At 40.0% G+C, this 21,154-nt stretch overlaps 1 protein-coding gene across 1 annotated transcript in view; it reads right to left on the bottom strand.

Annotated features, from left to right (window-relative positions):
- Positions 1 to 2,637: 2,637 nt before the first annotated feature.
- The window catches only part of gfra4b (GDNF family receptor alpha 4b), a 55,570-nt gene continuing 37,053 nt past the window's right edge, over positions 2,638 to 21,154 (bottom strand). The window contains exons 2-8 of the mRNA XM_076103610.1: positions 10,579 to 10,854; positions 10,373 to 10,453; positions 8,456 to 8,801; positions 7,565 to 7,674; positions 6,616 to 6,750; positions 3,920 to 4,086; positions 2,638 to 2,801 (exon numbers count right to left, since the gene is read on the bottom strand). Of these exons, the coding sequence (XP_075959725.1) occupies positions 2,658 to 2,801; positions 3,920 to 4,086; positions 6,616 to 6,750; positions 7,565 to 7,674; positions 8,456 to 8,801; positions 10,373 to 10,453; positions 10,579 to 10,854 (1,259 nt within the window). The 3' untranslated portion in view covers positions 2,638 to 2,657. The remainder of the gene's footprint in view (positions 2,802 to 3,919; positions 4,087 to 6,615; positions 6,751 to 7,564; positions 7,675 to 8,455; positions 8,802 to 10,372; positions 10,454 to 10,578; positions 10,855 to 21,154) is intronic.

Here is a 21,154-nt window from a genome sequence, read left to right as displayed (position 1 = left end):
TGCCTATACCACCCTAACCGTCTTCCCACGGAAAGGCTGGGAACCTGGCCTTGGTGGGTGCAGCGGCCAACAACATCTGCGAGGGGGAGGGTGAAGGGAGAGGAGACGAGATAACGCGCATATATACTCTGTTTTATCTTTTATTAGGGTTAGACCTCCGAACCATCCGTGGGGAAAGAGCTCTATCCATTCAGCTGAATTATGATTGAAGTGTCTGTTCATTAAATATGTTTTTAATACTTTAAGAAGTTCCATCGTGATTATTTCTCACAGAGAGGTTAAAAAGATTTTTTTTCCGCCACAGTGATCTGTGAAAAAAGTCAAACAGCTGTGAAAGCGCAAAGGAATTAGATGTCTTAGCCGTGGTATGTGGGTATTATATCGGCTGTGAACCAATCAGACTGCTTGATTTCAGCTACGTGTTTTAAACCTGTTTGGCAAGGGCTATAATGTAGCAGACGTTCATTTTTCTTTAGCTAATTAGGAAATGTTAAACTAAAAATGTGAACATGGTTAACGTCATGCTGATGTTAGCATTTAGCTCAACACACGGATTGTATTATGTTTATGATACATCAAAACTGTAAAGGGATGCAGTAAAAAGTTTGCATTGTCACTTGCATTGTCCCTTAAGCCTATGTTGTTTTTTACAAAAAAGGTTTGTCTTTCAATTTTCATTTTTACAATTGTTCATTGGTTTGCTTGCAGTATTTCTTTCTTTTCCCAGCTGACACACAGTCATGATCCTTGACAGCGCTGTTAGTTTTCTAACATTTACATTCACATTTAACAACACTAACAAGAAGATAATTACATCATCCTGTGTTACAATCAGGCTTTAATTATCCAGACTAGAGTGCCGTTAATTGTTTGTTTCCAGCAAACAAAAGGCAAAATGTAAACAATGAAACAGTGGAGGGTTAAAGGTTATTGTCAGCAGAAATTAGCCACTTTAAGTCACCATTTTACCTGCTGGGTGGAAGTAGAAACAAGTGAAACTGACAGTCGTGGTGCTACTCCTGTCCATAATTCCAGTATAGTTTTTGCTGCCTGCCTGTGCTGCAGAGTAAGTAATGATACAAATAGTGGAAGTTGTCAAATACGGGAGAAATTAAAATGCGATCACACACGTTATTCGTAAGGTATTATGCTGTACGGCTTTAAGGGTCTACATTTGTTTCTATTGGCCTTAAACAATTTAATTTGAGGTCCAGAAAAGCAAGATATAAGTTCAGTAGTTCTGAAGTGAAGCGGTTGATGAGCTTTTAGTGAGACAGATCAGTTTGAGAGAAGATTTTCAGTCATAAATGGCTGGATTGTGCTGTAAATCCAGTTATATTCTCATTTAAAATAACGCACTACAGGCTACTGCTGAAGTCATGCGAGTGTTAGTTTAGGTAAACATGTATTGCGGTTGTGTTCCTTCCGTCTCCTCAGACGACGTACTTCATCCGCACCAAACAAAGCATTTGTTAAGAAAAGAGATTGAATGATGCTAATGTGTAAACATAATGATCTGAGAACTTTTATTTGCAGCACCTCTGGTCCTGTTCAGAATTCACTGGCACGTTCCAACAACAGAAAATATTGAATCATTCATAACTGTCTCGTTTCAAACGGGCTCCGTACTGGAGTTGGCGTCGCTAAACAAGTCAAATCATTCACTTCCCTCTCTGGCACAAACACTCAGAGCCCCCGCAGCAATGTTCACGGACACAGCGAGAAATAAAAGGGTATTACGCTCACAAACACATAGTACAGCAGCTACAGGTAAGAAAGTTACTGCTTTTCTGATTATTTCCTTTCCAGTCCAAGAGCTCGTATTTGCTGATAAGAGATCCAGGACTATTTCCATGAATGCCTACTGTAGCTTTAGCAATAACCGATAAAGTGGTGTGACAGAGTTTGACAAAGGTCAACTGTCTTGATGGAGAGGACAAAATAATGTCGAGGTTTATCATGTGTACTCTGATTGCCACATGATTTCTAGATAGTGCTGCTGGACACGTAAGAATCATAGTATTTGTCCTGGATGTCTGAGCAAAAGGAGCTCTATTCTGTCCATTCTGTCTCTCCATAATTCCTGTATTCATCAGAAATAATGTTTCTCTTTTGGTCACTTGAAGAGAGTGGCATTGAAGCCCATATACTCAAGGAGCTTTCCAATCATTGTGTGTGCTGAGAACAGAGAAGACACACAGTTCATTGGTTTACTCCGAGCAATTTCCCTTACACCATTTCAAATACGAGCTTCTGTTGACAGTACAAATCTTCAAGGTTACTGACAAACTTCATGTCTTGTTGTATCATACATATCTACAGTATATTTTCATAATAACTCTTGAAAATGGATACAGTTGGATAGCTTAGAGCTGCGTTATTCCACAAAAGCGACACTCTGACTTCATTTCGGCTTGATTTGATCGACAATGTACAAATGTACAGACTGGCCTCGGTCTGCAGAGGTCTCCCACAGTCTGAGTGAGAACACTGGCAGGTGGAACTGGACCACTTGGGACACAAAAATAGAGAAACAAAATTGCTGTACAGGTTTAGTTGGAGCAGTAACGCCGCACGGTCCGATTTTCCCTCTGAACCGACTGGTCCTCCCATCTGCTTGGTACTAGGAAGGTCCTCAGCACGCTCCCCTGCAGTCTTTAGTGTCCATTGTTGAGCAGATGAAGGAGCAGCAACAGAAGGCTGAAGGCAGCTTGAAGCAATGAGCTGGTAGGTGAAGCAGAGTTTGAGAGGCTGTTGGATGACAGGGTGGACTGGCCCACTAGTAATTCATTTCCCAGGGCCTGGTAGGACAGAAAGACATCATTTTATGTGCTGTGTTTCAAACAGACCTTTTGAGTTCCGAGGGATTATCATAACTCATTGTGGAAATTTCAGCTCTGAAGGTTGGGATTAAAAACAGGGCAACGGTAACAGTCTGACTGCACAATGTTGTTGTTTTATGAGACGGTCACTGTGTGAGATTAGACGACCATAGCCATAAATTCTTGCCATGTCCTGGCCGAGAAACAGTGCTATACATTGGACTTTGAAGAATTATTGCTTGCTATTTTTTCCCAGCTTCAAATATACGTATATAGGTGGTCTTTACAGTGCCATGGATGAACGCTACTGTTCCACTATACGATGTGGACAAACTCTTTTATCCTGATTTACGTCATTCATATCTCGAGACTGATATGTATCACTATATAGCATGTTTTAATAAATAGCCTATTGTATAATCCTGTGATCATTTAATACTTGACAAATACAAAAAGTAAAGATTATTTTCTTATTTAATTAACGTAACCGTTTTATGGGAACTTGTAGAGAAATAAAGTACTTCCAGTTATACACTGATTATGTGTACATGCATACACACAAATATAAAGTAATCAGATTATGTTTTTTATGTTTTTTTGAATAAGAGTGAAGCTTTGAACTATTCATCGTCACTTAGTCACTGTTTTTCTTTCTGCAGCATATACCTGTGGACAGAGGGTAATGTTGCACCCACGGCATGATTCATTTGGAATAATGCTCCTGACCTCAGGGTTGCAGGTTTCCTCAAAGAGAGTAAAACATCATTCCTCATTTGATTTGCCATGTTACCACCAGTCTAATTTGTTGATCTCAGCATGGCCTTGTGTTAGGTAGTGCTCACTGCCTACACATTGTGGTCACTTTTGCGTCACATATGCATCTCCCGTCAATAGATATTTTTATCTGTGTGCGTCTTTCTCTTCAGCTATATCGTTGTTTTCAAATGTGAGTTGGAAGTTAAACAGTCAGTCAAGTGGTAGTATGAAAAAGATCGGATGGCAGACAACAGTTCATGCCACTATTAGAAACACAGAGAATGAATGAAAAAAAAAAACATAGAAGAAATCCAACCATAGTGACAATAAAAACTGCAAACCTGTGTTGGTATTATTGCATCCAGAATGTTCCTCATAGTTTCTATGGTGTCTGGTGGAGATGCAGTGCTCCTGTTTTCTCTGCTGCTGTGGCTGGAGCTGGGTGTACTGGACTGGCTGACAGTTGGCTGCTGGTCTGATTCACTTCCAAACGCCAGAAGAGCATTCCCTGAAACATTCGACATAGCAATTTAAGAAAATCAAAACAAAAACGGTTAACAAACTTCAGCAACATCTTATTTCTGCACGAGTTCCACTCATTTCTTATTCAATCACGACAGATGCCTCAGGTTCTGAATTGTACATTTTTCATGAGCAGGTTTGCTGGGCGAGAGCTAGTCTGGATTTGGTCAACAGAGACGAGAGAGAGAGAGAGAGAAAAAAAAATAGAAAACTGAAAATACTCAGTATTCTCTTCAAGTAGCCTATCCAAACTGCACCTGCCTCCCCACATCGACCTCATTAACTCATAGACCGTTTGCACAGGCCAAACAACTGTGAGACCTCTCTCTGTATCTTTTCTAGGCTGGGCGCTCGAGGAAAGACCGGCCAAAGATTCATCTCGCCGCGCACACACACACACACCAAGCAAAGATACTCATTGTGTGTACAGGTTCAATGATGGATATGTGCTCGCTGAGGAAAACATTATAAGGACCATTAATTATTCACACTCCAGAGCAGAGGTCGTGATAGAAATGTGAAGAAGAGAATGAGCATTTGGAAACGAGGCAGAAGACGCAATAGATTACAAGACACCTATGTTGATACCTATCGGTATGGATCCCCCCCCAGTCTAACGTTAACCATCACGGTGTGAAATTAAATGTTTTGTCTTAATTTATGCTTTACTAGTTGCAGATCTCTGATAGTGTTACATTGTAAACAACTAATCCGAGTTTAAATCGACAAGAGTCCGTTACATTATGATGCGTTCAGGCTCTGTTCAGTGGGTACCATAGAAAATTTCACGCGAACTGCAGAGAATGCAAGTATGTGGCAGCTCATTGCCGGAGTAGACAAGGGGGTGAGGAGAGATGAGTTTGTTTTTTGCATGACAGCAATGCCAATACAATGAGCTGCTACTAGACAAATAGAACCCGCTTGTTGTTTTTATTGTTGTTTTTAATTGCATCTGATGCAGTTTTATGGGCAGTTAAAAAATGTTTGGCCTATACATTTTTTTCTGTTTACCTGCCATTGGCAGATAGACCAATTTTTGACCCTGAGGTGATTTGTTATGACTTTGGCCTGACGCGCATGTAAGTTCTGAACAATTTACAACCTATTTATTTATTAGTAGCTTTAGGTACAGTCAGTAAAGCCCCCTGGTAGGAAGGAATGACTCTCAATCCCAATGCAGTTCAGGGTTAAAACAGATCATTACTGTCCACAATCATTAGCAATTTTGTGAAGTTGTTATGAATTAGGTCTCTAACTTTGGTCAATTGTTAAAAAAATAGAAAGTACATCAGGAGGAGATTCAATAACTATACAATTACTGAACTGTCAAAGGGCCAGCTAACTTATAATTCATTAAGAAGTGACTGAACACCCAGGCAGAATTACTAAGGAACAGCATAGAGGGAGAGCGAGAGAAAGAGAGATCTACATACATCTCACTCTGCGGCTGTTTGAGCATGCTGGGAAACATCTGTCTCACTCCATCCCAACGGCTCCATTGTGTCGCTTTTCTCTATCACAGAACTTATTTACTTTGCTTTTCAAATCAGCTTTGTTTTATGTCCCCAGTTGCAGGTCATCACAGCAAATTATTGTGATTAGCGAACGCTTTTTCTGTATTTCATGTCATAATTAAATTACTCTGGTTGTACCAGCAGCGTAGGGAAATGATATGAAAGCAAATCCAAACAAGCACCTGAGGTATTTGTGGAACGCTGTTGTTTCAGCTCTACAGTGATGGGATTTTCTTTATATGCCTGTTCATAGTCCAATGCTCTGCTATATTTACACCAAGGCTGAAAGCGAACATATGCTTACTTTTTCAGGTTATGTAAATCTGCAGCATAAACACAAAAATCTGCTTGATGGCTCATATTTCTGGTCTGGACAACATCTATAAATGGTAGAAAATTTGGCTGAAAGAAACTATTTCACATTGTTTTACAGCTCCTGGCCAAGAAATTGTGTTGAAACTTCTGTCACCGTTAGCTGTTAGCTCTTTTATTCAGCCAAGCAGGGCTGTCGGAAAGCATTGATTAGAGGAATCGAAAGTCACAGAGACATGCGATTCCAAGGTAACTGATAACTGCAAGTTGTGATTGAATGCTGAATTGTAAAATATTACCGTTGGTGTGATAAACACTTGTCATCTGAGTAGACTGTCCAATAATGTATTAGTGCATTTCTGATCTTAGACAAACTGTTCTTGTTGCCATCTGATGATGCAGTTTGTGTCCTTGGAGCTGAATAGAAACTGTATTTTACAGTACACTTTGAAATATTCACTATTCATAATATTGACTCACTGCTGTTCGCCTACATTTCCTGTTAAGAGACTTTTTTTTTTTTAAATTGTCAGCAACTGCATTATGAATCAGTCAAAAAAAAAGTCTTTCCACTAAATCAGGACGCTAAATTAGTGGTCAAATGTTAACTCCACAGTACCCCTAAACAAACACAACCCCTACTCCGAAAACCTGTGTTGGTAAAATCCAGTACATTGAGTGAGACTCACGGAGACAGATGTTGTCGTTGAAGTGTCCCAGGAAAGTATCACAGTCTTCTCTCCGGCTCCCACTGGCCGAGCAGGAGCACCACGGAGCCACGCTGGACGTTGAGTTGTCGACATAGTTGGGAGTTATTGTGCTTCCTGCAGAGAGAGAGCGCACCAGGCCTCAATCAGTATTAAATGTTAATTTGTTGCTCTGTAGAGCTTTACTATCTGAAACATTCATGGACTCTGTATGTCCTGTACTGACTTGATGCACAGGGTTAATAATATTCTGGTATCGTTCTATTAGACTGGCTGTGCTCTGACTCGAAGATTCAGGCGATTACTCCAGTTTTCTCTTCTTTTTTTTTTTTTAGGTCATAGTCATGGTCTCTGGTGTTGAGTTTTTTTTATTTCTGTGGCTGTTTTTCCCCCTTCAACATAGTGGAGGTGTGATTTCAAGTGCTTAAATAAATACAAGACAGGAATGAAAATGCCAAGTGTGTGTTTGTGCTGAGGGGCAACATTTGCGGTTCTTGAAATGCATTAGGCTTCTCTCTCCAGTGTGAGGAAAAGAAGTGGATGTTCTTTTTTTCTTTTACGGACTGATATAAAACAAATTAAACACACCTTACATTGTGTGAAGAGCCTCTGTTTTTCTGTGTTGAGATATTTGTATGCTTCTTTATCTTAAACCGTGTTGAACTTTTGTCTTTTGGTTTAGAATTAGAAGTTTAATTTTATTCTACCCACTCACTCTTAGCCCGTTTGGTGTTTATTAATTGTCCCTCTAGCTAGCTTTCACTCATTCCCGCCTCTTTGTTGCTGCACAATTTTTCCCTTTCCTTCTCTAACACAGCATATGGTGCATAACTTCCATTAGATCTTTTTCTTCTTCCATCTATTCATTTCATTTTTCCCTTTTCCTTCCTGTGTTTCCGCTCTGTGTTTCACCTCTCAGATGTGCACCTACCTATGAGCCCTGTGTAGGCGAGCAGACAGGCTCCATAGTTCCCTTGCTTGCAGCCATTGGCAGACGTTTTGGAGGGTTCGCAGTCGAACTGGAACTGTGCCAGGCGAGACCTAGAAAAGTAACGGGCAATAGTTAGCAAGAACGTGATACCTCCCTGTATTGTTTTATCTAAAAAGTTTGCTGTTTTTTTCTTTTTTATACATTATTTCTGCTCTAACTTTCATTTAATTAAGAGTGTAGCCCTCTGGCATGAAGAAAAATTGTTGGACGTGGTGAAGACTGGAAGTATTGGACTGTAATGTGAAAGTGATAGAAAGAGTAATATATTTCATCCACCAGACCTGGGATCATTAGTAAAGCCCTCTGAGTGTAATGGGGCTGTGAAAAATAATGGCCATGACCAGAGATAGCAATGAGCGATAACTCTGATCCATCTGGCTCTTTATCTGTGCTAAATATTTAATGTGTTATTCCAACAGGCTCTCAGGGGTGTTCTAACCAATGGTGGTAGAAAGCTTTAGGGTAAAACAGTGGGCCATTTTGTTGATTGGTTGGCTGTTTATTTGGTTTCAAAGACCCATAATACTGAACAGCACTGGTCCAAATATGTATGGTGTGTATATTTAATACCTATATCCATGGAGTACTTGAATACACTGGGAGTGGTTCAGCATTGGCTTTGCTGATTTGGGATACTATTAGAAACAAATTAGTTCATTAAACCGAACAAAACTGGGGATTATGATCTTATTGCAGCAATATGTTATCGTATCCATAAGAGACTAAGTGGCTAAGTAAGAAATAACTTTAATATCCGTTATAGACACGAGAGTAAGACACTATGAAATAAATGGGAGCCAATTAAAAGCTCCTATTTAGCTCCCTTCTCACCTGCACACATAGTCGGCGTTGCAGATCCTTATCTGTGTAATGCAGTTGGATTTTTCCACGCTTTCATAAGAGCAACCGGGTACAATCGTCTGCCTGCGACGCTCTGCGCATGCCGTGTCCGTACAGGGGCAGAAGAGCAGCTCGTGAGTGTAGTCGGCGGGGACTCGGTCGAAGAACCTGCGCAAGGCCTTGTTGCATTTGGGCCGATTGCACAGGCCGGACTTGGCAGTGGGTTTGATGCAAGCCGAGACGTATTCTGTGCGGAGCTTCTGGCACAAGTCGTCCACGTTGCAAGCTTTGGCCGCATCCAGGCAGCGATTCACAGTTGTCATGCCAACATCTGAGTCTGTGGATAGAAAGTAAGGTCAATGACGAGCATGGATATCAGTGGAAGAATGAAACCAACGGAGCAAAAAGGTCTTGTGTTTAATAGCTTATGTGATCTTTGGTGTGTACTCAAGTTTATTTATTCAACACGCTGAGATGTATCTTGTTTTGTTCGAGGTTCAAAAGTTGAGGTCGGCAGTTTGGAATTAAATATCAGCTTGGAGGTGGAAGTGTCTCTGAATAAACAATGGAGGCTCATTTCCTGAGGACCAGAATAACGAAATGATTATTAGCAGAGTAGTGTGGTTTCTATTTCTATGCTTTTGAAAACAGACCGATTTCTTAAAATGAAAATAAGGACGCAAGTATGACCCAGTGGGCTTCTTTGCGTTGTTCTAATGCTAGCACAAGAAGCAGGGCCATGCCTCTCCACACTACTGATCGAACTTATCACGATGGCTGGCTACCTCAACTGTTAACCTACTATGTGCCATTTTAAGTACAGACTGCATTGTGGTATTCCGTTGAGTGATGTCTGTCCACTGTCTGCTGCCAATCCCTCTCATATTTGTTCCACGGGGTTCACCAGAAGGGGAGGGACTTCTTCTCTCGATGAGGACAGTAAAACAAAAGCTGATTTCAATACGATTCGGGAAATGCCTAAAACTCTTTTTAGTATCTTTAAAATCAGATCCGATGACAAGTGTAACTTGAGTCTAGCTAGTGTTGCGTGATCTGCAACGAGAACATCAAGACAGCTTCCTGTTTTTTATTGCATCAGTGAATAAAGCAAGCCTGAATTTATGAACGGTCATGTTTGGTGTGAGAGTGAACCCCCGGTCCTCCGTGTGGCAACTTCTGAATAGACCTTTTGTATTCATGTTGCCTGGGAAATGAGCAACAGGCTGACCTGTTTGAGCTTCAGGGATCAGTCATCAGTTATTTTTCTGCAGTGTGTTTATAGTTTTGTGTTCTGGTTGGATTGGTAGACGGATATATAGCCTACATATGCAAATAAATCCTCGAATGCAAGTTATACCCATGAACAAAAAATGGTCATAACGTTGCCACATTTTGAATGCCTTACGCTAATTTCAACCTCACTTAATGTTATTTTACTTGCATTAACCTAACCTTTAGTAAACCTTCCACGTTGTTATTTAATACCGGGTTTGTAATTTTTCTATCCACAAGATTTAATATGCTTTTCAGAGTTTGGGCATGTTTTAATTCAATGAGATTGCATTGTTTTTTTTGAGCCAGAGGCTATAAGAAACAATTAAAGATTTGAGGATATTCTATTATTATGAGTTAGTAGTTTAGCAAAGTTCCTGCATCAATATTCATTGACAGTCATGCAAATGAATATGGGTGCCATCCAACAATATCGTTCTGGATGCTGGAATTGTGTTCAGATGAATGATAATATTTGTGTAACTGTGTCTTAAAAACAGAAGGGACCTCTATTTGCTTTGGGCATGCTTCCAGAGGAGCTTCAGTTGAGTCACGTATTTGTGCTAGAACAGAACTTCTTCAAAGGGTAAAATTGTATAAAATAAGGTGAAACTTAATGAAGGTCAGTGAACTTGCCAGCTGTAATAGATGCCAAGCGGACATAGTCGTAATCCCTGTGCACCGTCTCATAGGGATAATTCTCCACCAGGTTGAGCCCTGAAAGAACGATAGAAACATTGGTGTGAGTATTGTAACAACCTGTGGTTTTCAGCTACTGAATGAGAATAAAACAAAAGTTCTGATTTGTACAGATTCACAAGTGATATTCAGTATGCACTGACCATGTATGATGGACTGATGAAGGCTCCAGTAGATGCTCAAGCAGTTCTTCTCCTTCTTCATGCCCCGTTTACACTGGCAGCCATGTAAGGGGCTCGACAGCAGGGCGGACACCGCGTTGGCACACTGGCTCCTGGCACCGGGCCCCAGCTTCACGCTGCCATTGCCCGCCACACACTGACGCAAAGTCCGCAGACGTGGACTACAAGTCTCATCGCTCGAGCACGAGTCTCCAGCCACCAAGCAGTCTCTGCCGGCCAGTATAACCTCTAACAGAGCTGTGAGAGAGAGAGAGAATCAGAGCACAACAGATGGCACAAAGATGAGGGGGGATTTGAGATGACGGTTGAGGTGTGTATAGATTAAATGGAAAATAAAGAATAATGGAGAAGTCTGCTGAAGTCTGACCCAAATGTCAGGAATAAGAAAGGATGAGAGCAGAAAAGGGAAGCGGGGAACATTTTGACAGAAAATAAATGTTGCAAGGGGATATTAAGCATTAAATTAAATCAGCTGGGTGGCTTATTGTGTAAGTCTGAAAATGCAAGAATACACAGGTGAGATTCTCTAGCAAGCACCATTACAGCACTTGAGATGCATCATACACCTTTAGTTTGGTGAAAATATTATATGGGATGGACTGTCTTCAGTCCACTATTTTCAGGATGAGGGTCAATCAAGAAAGATTTACTGTACAGTTTGTATTTCATGGTTATAGGCACGGTAGCTGACTAGCTCTATGGATGCAATGTCTGTCTGTCTGTCTGTCTGTCCACCTCTTTGTTCCAGACAAAGATTAACCCAACAACTGCTAGATGGATTGCAATGAAATTTAGACATTCATTGTCCCCAGAGGATGAATCCAAATGTACTTTGTGTTTAGTGCTAATTGGAAGATTGAGTGAGTTAAACCAAGAAGCTGATAAATGGTAAGTGACTGCATTTATATATATATATATATATACATATACATATACATACATTTGGACAAAGGAAGGAATACAGTCCTCTCTCTTTGCTTTTAAAAACACAAAAACAGACGATTATATAAAGCAGATCAACTGATTTGTCGGTGGTGCAATATCAAGAATTGTTTTTTTAACCTTGACTTTAAGAAAACTGTTTTTGTATGAGCTGTTTTATCAAACTATCTTAACCCATTACCTCTATTTAATTGACAATAACTTGGCTCTATTTCATTACAATGATAACATGCTCTGTGACGATGCATTATCTCACAACTAGGCCTGCAGGCTGAATTTCTGGAACTGTTCTTACTAACTTCTCGCAGAGTTTAAGTTATTAAGTTATTTTTATTGCATGCTGAATATATGTGAGTGGCAGACTTATACATCTGCTAAACCATGCTCTCATTGAGTCTGACTGACTCACCTTATCATGAGTAGCTTTGACCCCTTCAGTTCAGCTGAAGTCTATTCAGCGAGCCAGAGAGCTTGGAATATTGTGTGTGTGTGTGTGTGTGTGTGTGTGTGTGTGTGTACAGAATGTACAGAGAACAAGTGAAAGGCTCATAGATTTATTCATGTGTTGCTGTGGTGAGAAGCCCAGTACCATGTCAGTTTATTGAACTCGATCCCAGTGAGCCAACATAACAGCTGGTGAGATGGGAGCTGCTGGTTTTCTCGTGCATCGCTGGGCTTTGATGGCAGGATAGATACTTCGGGTAAGCATTTGGGATGCAGAGCAAAGTGAAATGTATGTTAAGTCATGTCTATACTGTACTAGTAGTTGTAGCATACAAGTGGCAATACATTATGATTGCATTATATGATGCTCTTTGTCTGTATATCTCGCAAACAGCCGACACATGGAGGCATATTAATATTGAATTTAAATGTAATTAACGGCTGTGGTTTTCATTTCCTGCCGTGTATCTTGACTTTGAGTCGAGTCGTCACAGGCAGTGTTTGTTTGAGGGAACACGGCTCTATTGCACATAGAGACAGAGGGTTCTGTCTGTGCTTAGGTGTAGGCAACAAAAGCACTTTGGTTGATGTAGGCAAAGATTGTGGTTTTGGTTAAATGTTGACAAGCCCGCTGTGTCTTGCTATTCCCGCCACTGCTGACTCTTTCTGTAATAACCCAGAACACGATGTGGTCTGATGGATGTTTAAAATTCAACTCTATTGCAACCAGCTGGTAAGAGTAATATGCAGCAATAGGAGCTCTCACAAAAACATAATTATATGCATCATGATGTTGACCCCAGACGCAATAATGGAAACGGTTAACATGTTCATTGCAGATGTTTTTGTCATATAGCTCATAAGCCACATAAAATACAGACCCTTGCTGCAGTTAATTGCTGTGGAGGTGGAGAATTTTTTGAAAAGAGCTGCCACTCTTCTTTTGTCTTTCTTCTCCTGCTCTCTTTGTAGGTTTCTTTTTTTTAAATCATACAGTTACTGAAAAAAGAGAAAAGAAAGCCATTTTCTTTGCAGCCTTGCTGTCAATTAGTGTTTGTGACACGTTTACACGTTGTCTTACATGATGTTTTACTCCTTATGTGTATCCAATTAAGTCAAAAAATACATGCTGCTATCAAGAGTTGTCTTTAGAATACTTTCTTTTTTTTTTTTTTACATTTGTGTTCTCAGGTTATTCTAAAAACATATTCCTAAGCATGACCCACAATAAGCCAAGAATATCCCCTTATTCAAACACTTTAAACTCGTACCACCTCTGTTTTCTACCGTAATGTGGTTTTGATGTTAATTCAAAAATATTCCATTTCATGCTGCTTACATCCGCTAACACTCAAGATGTTTCTTGGGCAAAATTGTCTCAGCTACTGTTTTGATCTTTAAAACACGCACGCACGCACGCACGCACGCACGCACATACTCCAACAAAGACCGTAATAAACCAGCATGTTTTCCATTTTGTCAATACCATTCCATCAATAGCATGTGCCTTTTTAAAGGTGGATCTTTAATCGAACCCCACAGGTCAATTGAGTCTCACTCACATCAGGAGTTGTTTAAGCTTTCATCCTCTATGTCAGCTACGTGCATCCAATACCGACGCGTTAATGCTGGGAAAAAAATAAATAAACCAACGCCAATGTCCGACCCAAGGCCAGATGGTCTGTTGCAAATTCGAGGCAGAGTTCCCAGGCCCGTCCTGCTATGTGTGGCAGTTTGTGCTGCCTGGGCAGAAGCTGGAATAGACACCATACATCATGAATGCAAATGAGCCGCTTGATTTGACATTTCCAATAAGCCCGTCTCTATGTACCAGTGGGTTTAGCCAATTAACCATGTCAGTAATCAATGTGTTCTGAGGCTCAGTTAAGGCCTCAGTTTCCCTGCCACATAAATCACGGGCAGATTAGCTGATCAGTTACCCTCGCGCACCGACTTAATGGTCCACTTCAGGGGAGATAAAATGGAAAATGAAACTTAATGAAGTCAGCTGGAATGTAACCCTAACTCCTATATACCTACAAAGAAGTGAGGCGTGGGAGGAAAATTATAATTTATTGGTGCACTTAATGAGTATTACCTTTGTTTCAGTGTTCTTTAAAGGTGCAAGATTTGAGATTGTCAGCATTTTGATTGCCTCTGAACGGCTAGTAGCCATTACTCCACTATATCTTTACACAGCGAATAGTTGTTTGCTGATATTTAATGTTCACAATGTTAATACAGCTCCGGCAAGATTTGGAAATGATCTTGATATTCGGATTAAAACTAGCAGCCTCACATTTAAAGTGAGCAGCCTCCACCACCGATACAAAGGAGGTTCAGGTTCAGGTTACTTTTATCATGACTCAAGCCATCTGGTTTCTGGCAGCTACTTCTGCATACTTTCAGCTAGAAAACTCAAACTTTTGAATGTTATAATAGGAACAACTTGTACGACAACAAAACATTGACTTGTCACCTTTCAAGTTGATATGGTAAACTTCTTAGCAAACAGTTGCTTATTTACACAACCAGCCGTTACAGAGCAGCATTATCATTCATTCGGAGTTGTTTTTGCCAAGCTTCTACTCAAAATCTGAACATCTGCCTCTTAACCTCCGCTATGTTCACTAGCTTGTCACTCACTGTGTCTGCAGTCTAAAAATCTGTGCAAACGGAGTTACATTTAGCTGTTTGGTTGCCAGGTTCAACAATTAATGCTGAATTTCTACGTCTTGAACATATCTATTTGATCATGAGTCTTGTACTTGTAACACTACTAGTCTTCCTTCAGTTCGTGTTGCTTTTGCCACCGCTGCTTCCCCAGTTATTAAACAAGTTACGCAGTAAAGGAAGCTTTAATCAATCACATATATTGTCTTCAAAAACTACATTTTTCCAGATGTGAATCCCTTTGAAATATTAACTTGAGCCAAAACAGGTTTTTGCGAGGAGACAGACATTCATAGACTGGTAAATGTGCTTCAGCATTTTAATTCACTTATAAAAAGTCATTAAATGTAAAGGGTTAGAAGTGACACACTTTAATGAAAATCCAAGTGAATATTAAATGTGGCTTATTCTTTATTGATCTCCTGCTGGTCACAGTCAGCTCCTGAATTATAACACTTTGTCTTTGAGAGAAAAGTGAAGTTCATCATATTGTGAAAGTCAGGTGTCCTTTTGTGTCCTATTTACATAGTTTGTTTTATAAGTGACAACTTCTAGGACCTCAGCAGTTAAGATACTGGCTTAAGTGAAAATAAACTGTTCTACTAGTGTCATCTTTGCAGAGATGTAGCCTGTATTTCTCCGAGATAGATTGTTGCTGTCTGATACTCTACATAAGACAACATCATTTGCTTTTATGGGACAAAATTAGCTATTTCAGATATCGAAGCAGAGTAGATTGAATTTGGCAAAATGAGACTGAAAATATCCATCTACATTCAAAATAAAGCAATGTCAGCTCCACTCATGCTTCATGTTAGACATCAAACAAAAAGTGCACCAAGACCTAGAAAAGCACAGTATTGAAAAACGAGCACTTCAATCATACTATGTTGGATATGTGGTACGCATACCTATTTTTTAAATTCTAGTTATTCCTTTTCCAACAGTGGGTATTTTCAACCTTCACGAAGAGAAAATGACACATATGCCATATTAATGATTTATTCCGAACTGTGATGATAAAAACAGTTATTATCAAACACTCTCAGCGACAGCTCAATCAGAGATGTGTACATTAAAAGGATTTTATTGGGAATGATTGGATATGCAGCTGCCAGAAAAGAGTACAGTCGTGATCATCACACACAGGGAACGAAATTAGCATCTGCCACCTGCCAAATACAGGTAAATGTTGGCTGTTGCAGATACAAAATAAATAAATCAGGTCACCTGCCACCATGACAGATATATTGAGATCTCACGATATAAGCACAAGGCAGGAAATACCATCAAAAGCAGGTCGTAAGAAACTCCAACAGAGGATGCTTTGTAGATGGAGGGACGGTACAATTCATGGCAGCAGAGGCATGATGGATTCTGAAGTGAGAGTTTGTATTAAAAAGACTGTAATTGATGATTGTAGAAGTCAGTTCGTGATCATTTCATGACATACAGGAATTACATACTTTGCTCATCTATGACTTGAATCAAGAAGGTAGTTTTGCTACTTGAACCATTCCAGTAGCTTAATATGTCAAATATATTACCCTGTGAATCAACATCCTACCATATAAGTTACATCGATTCCTTCATTTTGGCAGCAGGAGAATTATATTCTTCAAATGTTTTTGTGAAGTAAATTGTGGTTCACAACCGTTGGAAAGACCTGGGCTATGCTCACGCTTTCCAACACAAGCGAGTTCAAAATGGCTCCTGTGAGACGTTTCTATTTACAGCAACTGCAATTAACTTCTTTGTAGGCTGGACCAAGTGCCACCAAGGCAAAACATGGAAAAGGTCAAGTTTACATATCGACCATAAGACTAAATCATGCATTCTGTATCCTTCCTATTTTTTGCCTGTACATGTCCATACCCACGTTTAAGTCATCATCCTTAAGATTTTCATTAAATTATAACTGTTTTTTGATACTATTTATGGTTGGCCTCTCTAAAGTAGATTTCCCGTAATCAAGGCATACATGCATGTATTCACCGTTACCGTTTTTCATTTCCTCTCATTGATATCAGCCTCATTGTTACGGTTTGCTCTCCCACAGTTGTATCAGAGCTGTTTTACTGCCAATTCAAACCAAATAATGACAGCCTGCTGCTTTTTCAGAGTAAAACCATTCAACCGCGATGGCTTTTATTGTGAAGCAGTCACAGAAAGAACAATGTAATAGTCACCACAAGTTACCACTGACTGTGACTGTTGGACAAGATAATGGTCTTTTACAGCACGCAGGGAGTAACGCAACAAGGCAGAACAGCTATAGGACGTGTTGAACTGCACTTGCGGTTACCACCAATAACCAAGGGTGTGGCCAAATCAACCAGGACTGAAATCTTAAGGATTACAACTTTAATTCCGAGGTAATAATGCTTCCAGAGAACACCACAGAAGCACATTCACACAAACACACACATTTGATCCCATTTGATTGCGAGGTCTTTTTAATGCACTGAAAACATGTATTCCTCAAAGTGACGTCTCACGTCTCTAAGAAAGCTTCAGGTCCTGAATAGAAACCGTTTAGTTACTTAACAACCATTTACCCTCCTCAGCTTTCACCACCACCCTCGACTTTAATCAAATGCTTTCCCTCAGAGGAGCTTCGGCCGGAGAGGAGACGGTCTTACAATTTATAGAAAGCCGAGCCTAAACTCACCCTGCTTTCCCCATCGGCAAACATGGACGCAGACAAAATAATAAGTGAATAAGTGACATTTGAGTAAATAACAAATATACATAATTTCAGCCAGTTCCAATCATTACTAGGCACTCAGCTCCCAAATACAAACGATATGGCATACGCCCGCTACTCTAAATCCCCTGCAATGAATAGATAATAAACCCAATGTCACAGCGTTAAATCCCTCAGCTGCCTCTTGTTGATTATGTTGCATGTGTTTGCATCTAGTAGTCACAATGACAAATATGCTTCTTATTAATCTCTCCCCATTACTAGAGGCAGGAGCAAGATGTTGTCATGTTCTCACCATACACAGGCATGTCTTCTTTTCAAACGTGCATCTCTCTTTCCTGTGTTTAAAAATAACTTTATTCTTGAATTTCACATTCTCTCTCTGCAGTTTGAAAAGCCCCCACAAACATACAAATTGATCCCATAATGCAAAGGCTGCTGTCTGAAGGGAGCGAATTGTTAACAAAAGATTATTTGTGAACACGAAGATGGATGGTGATTGTTGTTCATGACTCGAATGGCTGCTTCCAGTGAGCACCTATGTCGTTCTGAGCCGACTAGAGTCTGTGTGTGTGCATGTGTTCTCATTGTATTGTCCCTTTTGAAACACCAGTTTGAGCTTTAGTTTGTAAATGAGAATGTTTGCAAAGCCAGGGAGGTGGGTAGTTGAGGAGTTTGGGATTTAAAGGAGCATTATTTAATTTACGACATCAATCAATCTCTTATCAGCGACAGCTTTGCCAGGACTCGGACATATAGGAGTTTAGTTAGAGGGTGCTTTCACACCTGGTGGGGAAAAACATTATTCATTGTTGCACTTGAGTTCTGGTCCAATTCCTGTTCAAACTGAAGAGTAAATATAAATATATACAGACTGACAATTTGTTGTTTGAACAGTTTTGGCGATTTTCCTGCATAATCAGGGACCTGAAGAAATCACATTCTGGTGACTGACAGGAGTTTATGCAGTATTGTATTGCCTCTTATCTATGTTCTTTGGTGTCATAAAGGCCTCACAAAGAAATAACTTGGCAACTACAGTGTAAATGCAAATCAGCCGCATGTTCTGAATAATGACTAGAAGGGAGAGACGGGTCATCATCGGTTTCAATCGGCAGCCGATTGATTGGTGCATCTCAATCATAAGATTGCTTCCTGAACAGATTTTGCGATAACATAGATTTATTAATAGTCAAGCTTTTCAAATCACGTTTAAAATCACATATCTGCTATCTTAAAATCTTGTGGTTGGTCCGTATGATTTCACATCACAAACAAACCGCGCCAGAGTCCGCTCGGAAGCGGACCGAGACCCCCACCGTTCAAGCGGTCTCTGTCACAGGAGGTTATATCAACGCCAGGAGTAAGAATAGAAACGCAAGAGACTTTTAGTGAAGATACGTTGTCAGTTGCTTAAAGAACAGGAAGCATGGTGATGGTTAGCAGGTATAATGTTTACCGTGTTCAAGATTGGATCATTTGCACTCAACACAAAGTTCAGCTGAGGCTGATTGGACTGTGATTCATTTTTCAGGTATTTGTTATTATAGTATTGGACAAATTAAAATGCTGAGCAGATGCCGGCGATAGATCAGGGGATCACTAAAGGGATTACATTTCAGCCTGAGAGGGAAATGAGTGTCTCTACCAAATGGAAATCCATCCGATAGTCATTGACCTTCTGGTGCTTCTAGATGAAAAGTCAGGGGATCACGAGTCATAAGGATTCATCCTCTGGGCAACATGAATGTCTGCACACGTTTTTCATGACAATCAATCTAATAGTTGTTGAGTTGTTGAGATATTGAGACCCACCAGCATTCCCAGTCCATAGAGCCACAGTGCTATCATGGCTAAAAAAAACATATATGTGTTTAAATAATGCGATTTTTGATAAAAAAAATGATCAATAATGTGGATACAAATGACAGAACAGCTAGAACAGTCTGGTAAGAAGTCTAAGACGTTCAGAAAATGACATTGCTTTACTGTAATGCAGCCTTTGTAGCCAGGACAAGACAATACTTCTGCCATATTACGAAATCCAAAATCTAAGACGAGATCTAATCTCATATCATGATATCGATATAAGCGTACATGCAGGTGTTTGTTTTCCATAACAGAAAAACAAGAGTGGAAATAAATAAAGTGGGAGATTAAATCTAATATACAATATTATTCGTTGAGGTCGTTTCACCTGTAATACATTGCCAAAGGCGCATTTCTAAACTCATAATTGCTTTTGTCTGCTCAACTTTATTGCTTTTATTGTTGTCTTTTCCATCGTTAGCCAACATCATTTTATTTCCTTGTTTGTGAAGCACTTTGTAAACTCGTTTCAACAGGAGTGCTATAAACTAAGTCCCTATCATCAAATCGGCCTCATTGCCTATTTGGTGTTTGATGATGATCGCTGTCTGATGATTTACAGGTGCGTGTGTGATAAATTAAGACTGTGTGCTGTAAGTGGCTACAGCTTGCGTGTATTCATCAGAGGATTACTGCTCTGATGCTGCAGGAGGATCTTCTGAAGCTGTGCTTCTTCGTTACTTCTTTATTTACATTGAACAACCTATGGACTAGTGGAGGACACAGATGTATGTACGTACAATAGGGGAGGGCCATGGTACCTCAAATTTATACCACAGTATTTTTGTGGGTTTTTGCGGTGATGGTATTATATCACGGTATTACAAAATTAAAAGGGATACTCCCTTCAAAACGTTATTCTACCAATGTTTCACTCTTTTGGCAATGTAAGGGAACAAATATTAAGAAAGGAGAAAAAAAATGTAGGAAGAAACCAATAACTGACACGACCTGTTACATCTTAACCCGCAAGAAGAAAGAGTAACGCAGTGTAGGCAGTGTTGGACCAGTTCTGTTGGAATAAAAAACGGACAATGTGGCTGTGGTGCGGCTCATCTAGAGTTTCGGCGTGCGTCGCCAAAGATGACATTGGTGATGGTGATAAAACCGGTATACCGCCTAATGTATTAAGATTATATCTGTACACACATTTCATTAATCTGATACAAAATAAATATTGAACGCCTTCGTTCAGTTGCAGTCTTGAACCTAGATGTTACTCCATACTTCTCCTTCCTGTTATTGTTGCTGAAGTGAAACAGAAGCATATATGTATTTGTAGGTGTGTTACTGTTCTGCAAAAGCTCTATGAACCACCTGAAGCTTATGTTACTGACAGGCTGGAGCGAAAATTCAGTTCGGCACAACATCACCCACCCGCTGACACAGAGAAACAACCATACGACAAATTCACAGCGTGGTTTGTTTCTTGTGCCACAAGAAAGACAACAGGACAAAGACTCTGTTGGAATAGACTCACTACAGTTCCAGGTCGCAAATCTCAACAACACAAACAATAAAAAAAAATCCTTCTCCCAACTGAGGAAAACACATGCAGACGCAGTAGACGAGGCATTTACATTGATGTCAAGTAGCAACAGTGAAGAACATCTCTGTAGGTTAGGTGATTAGATAAACAATGCTAACAGTATCTGCACACAGGCCTTCCTTCTTATCAAAGAATACGTCCATACTAAGGCGGCTGAATGTGAAAATGCCCTTTGGGTTGTTTTTGTAAAGTCTGTCCGTGCTGGAAAACAGCCTAATCTCAACTACGTCTTACTCTTTTAGTTGCCATACAACAAAGGTGTGTTTTAATGCAGCCAAACTCACAATTTTGTTGTTCTAATTTACATAATTCATAAACCAGTAACTTCTTCTTAGTTACTAAATTCAACTGGA

The sequence above is a fragment of the Anarhichas minor genome, unplaced genomic scaffold, assembly GCF_050575085.1.
Source record: "Anarhichas minor isolate MPS153535 unplaced genomic scaffold, ASM5057508v1 ptg000028l, whole genome shotgun sequence".
NCBI classification, from domain to species: Eukaryota; Metazoa; Chordata; class Actinopteri; order Perciformes; family Anarhichadidae; genus Anarhichas; species Anarhichas minor.
This window is presented reverse-complemented; position numbering and strand designations above follow the sequence as displayed.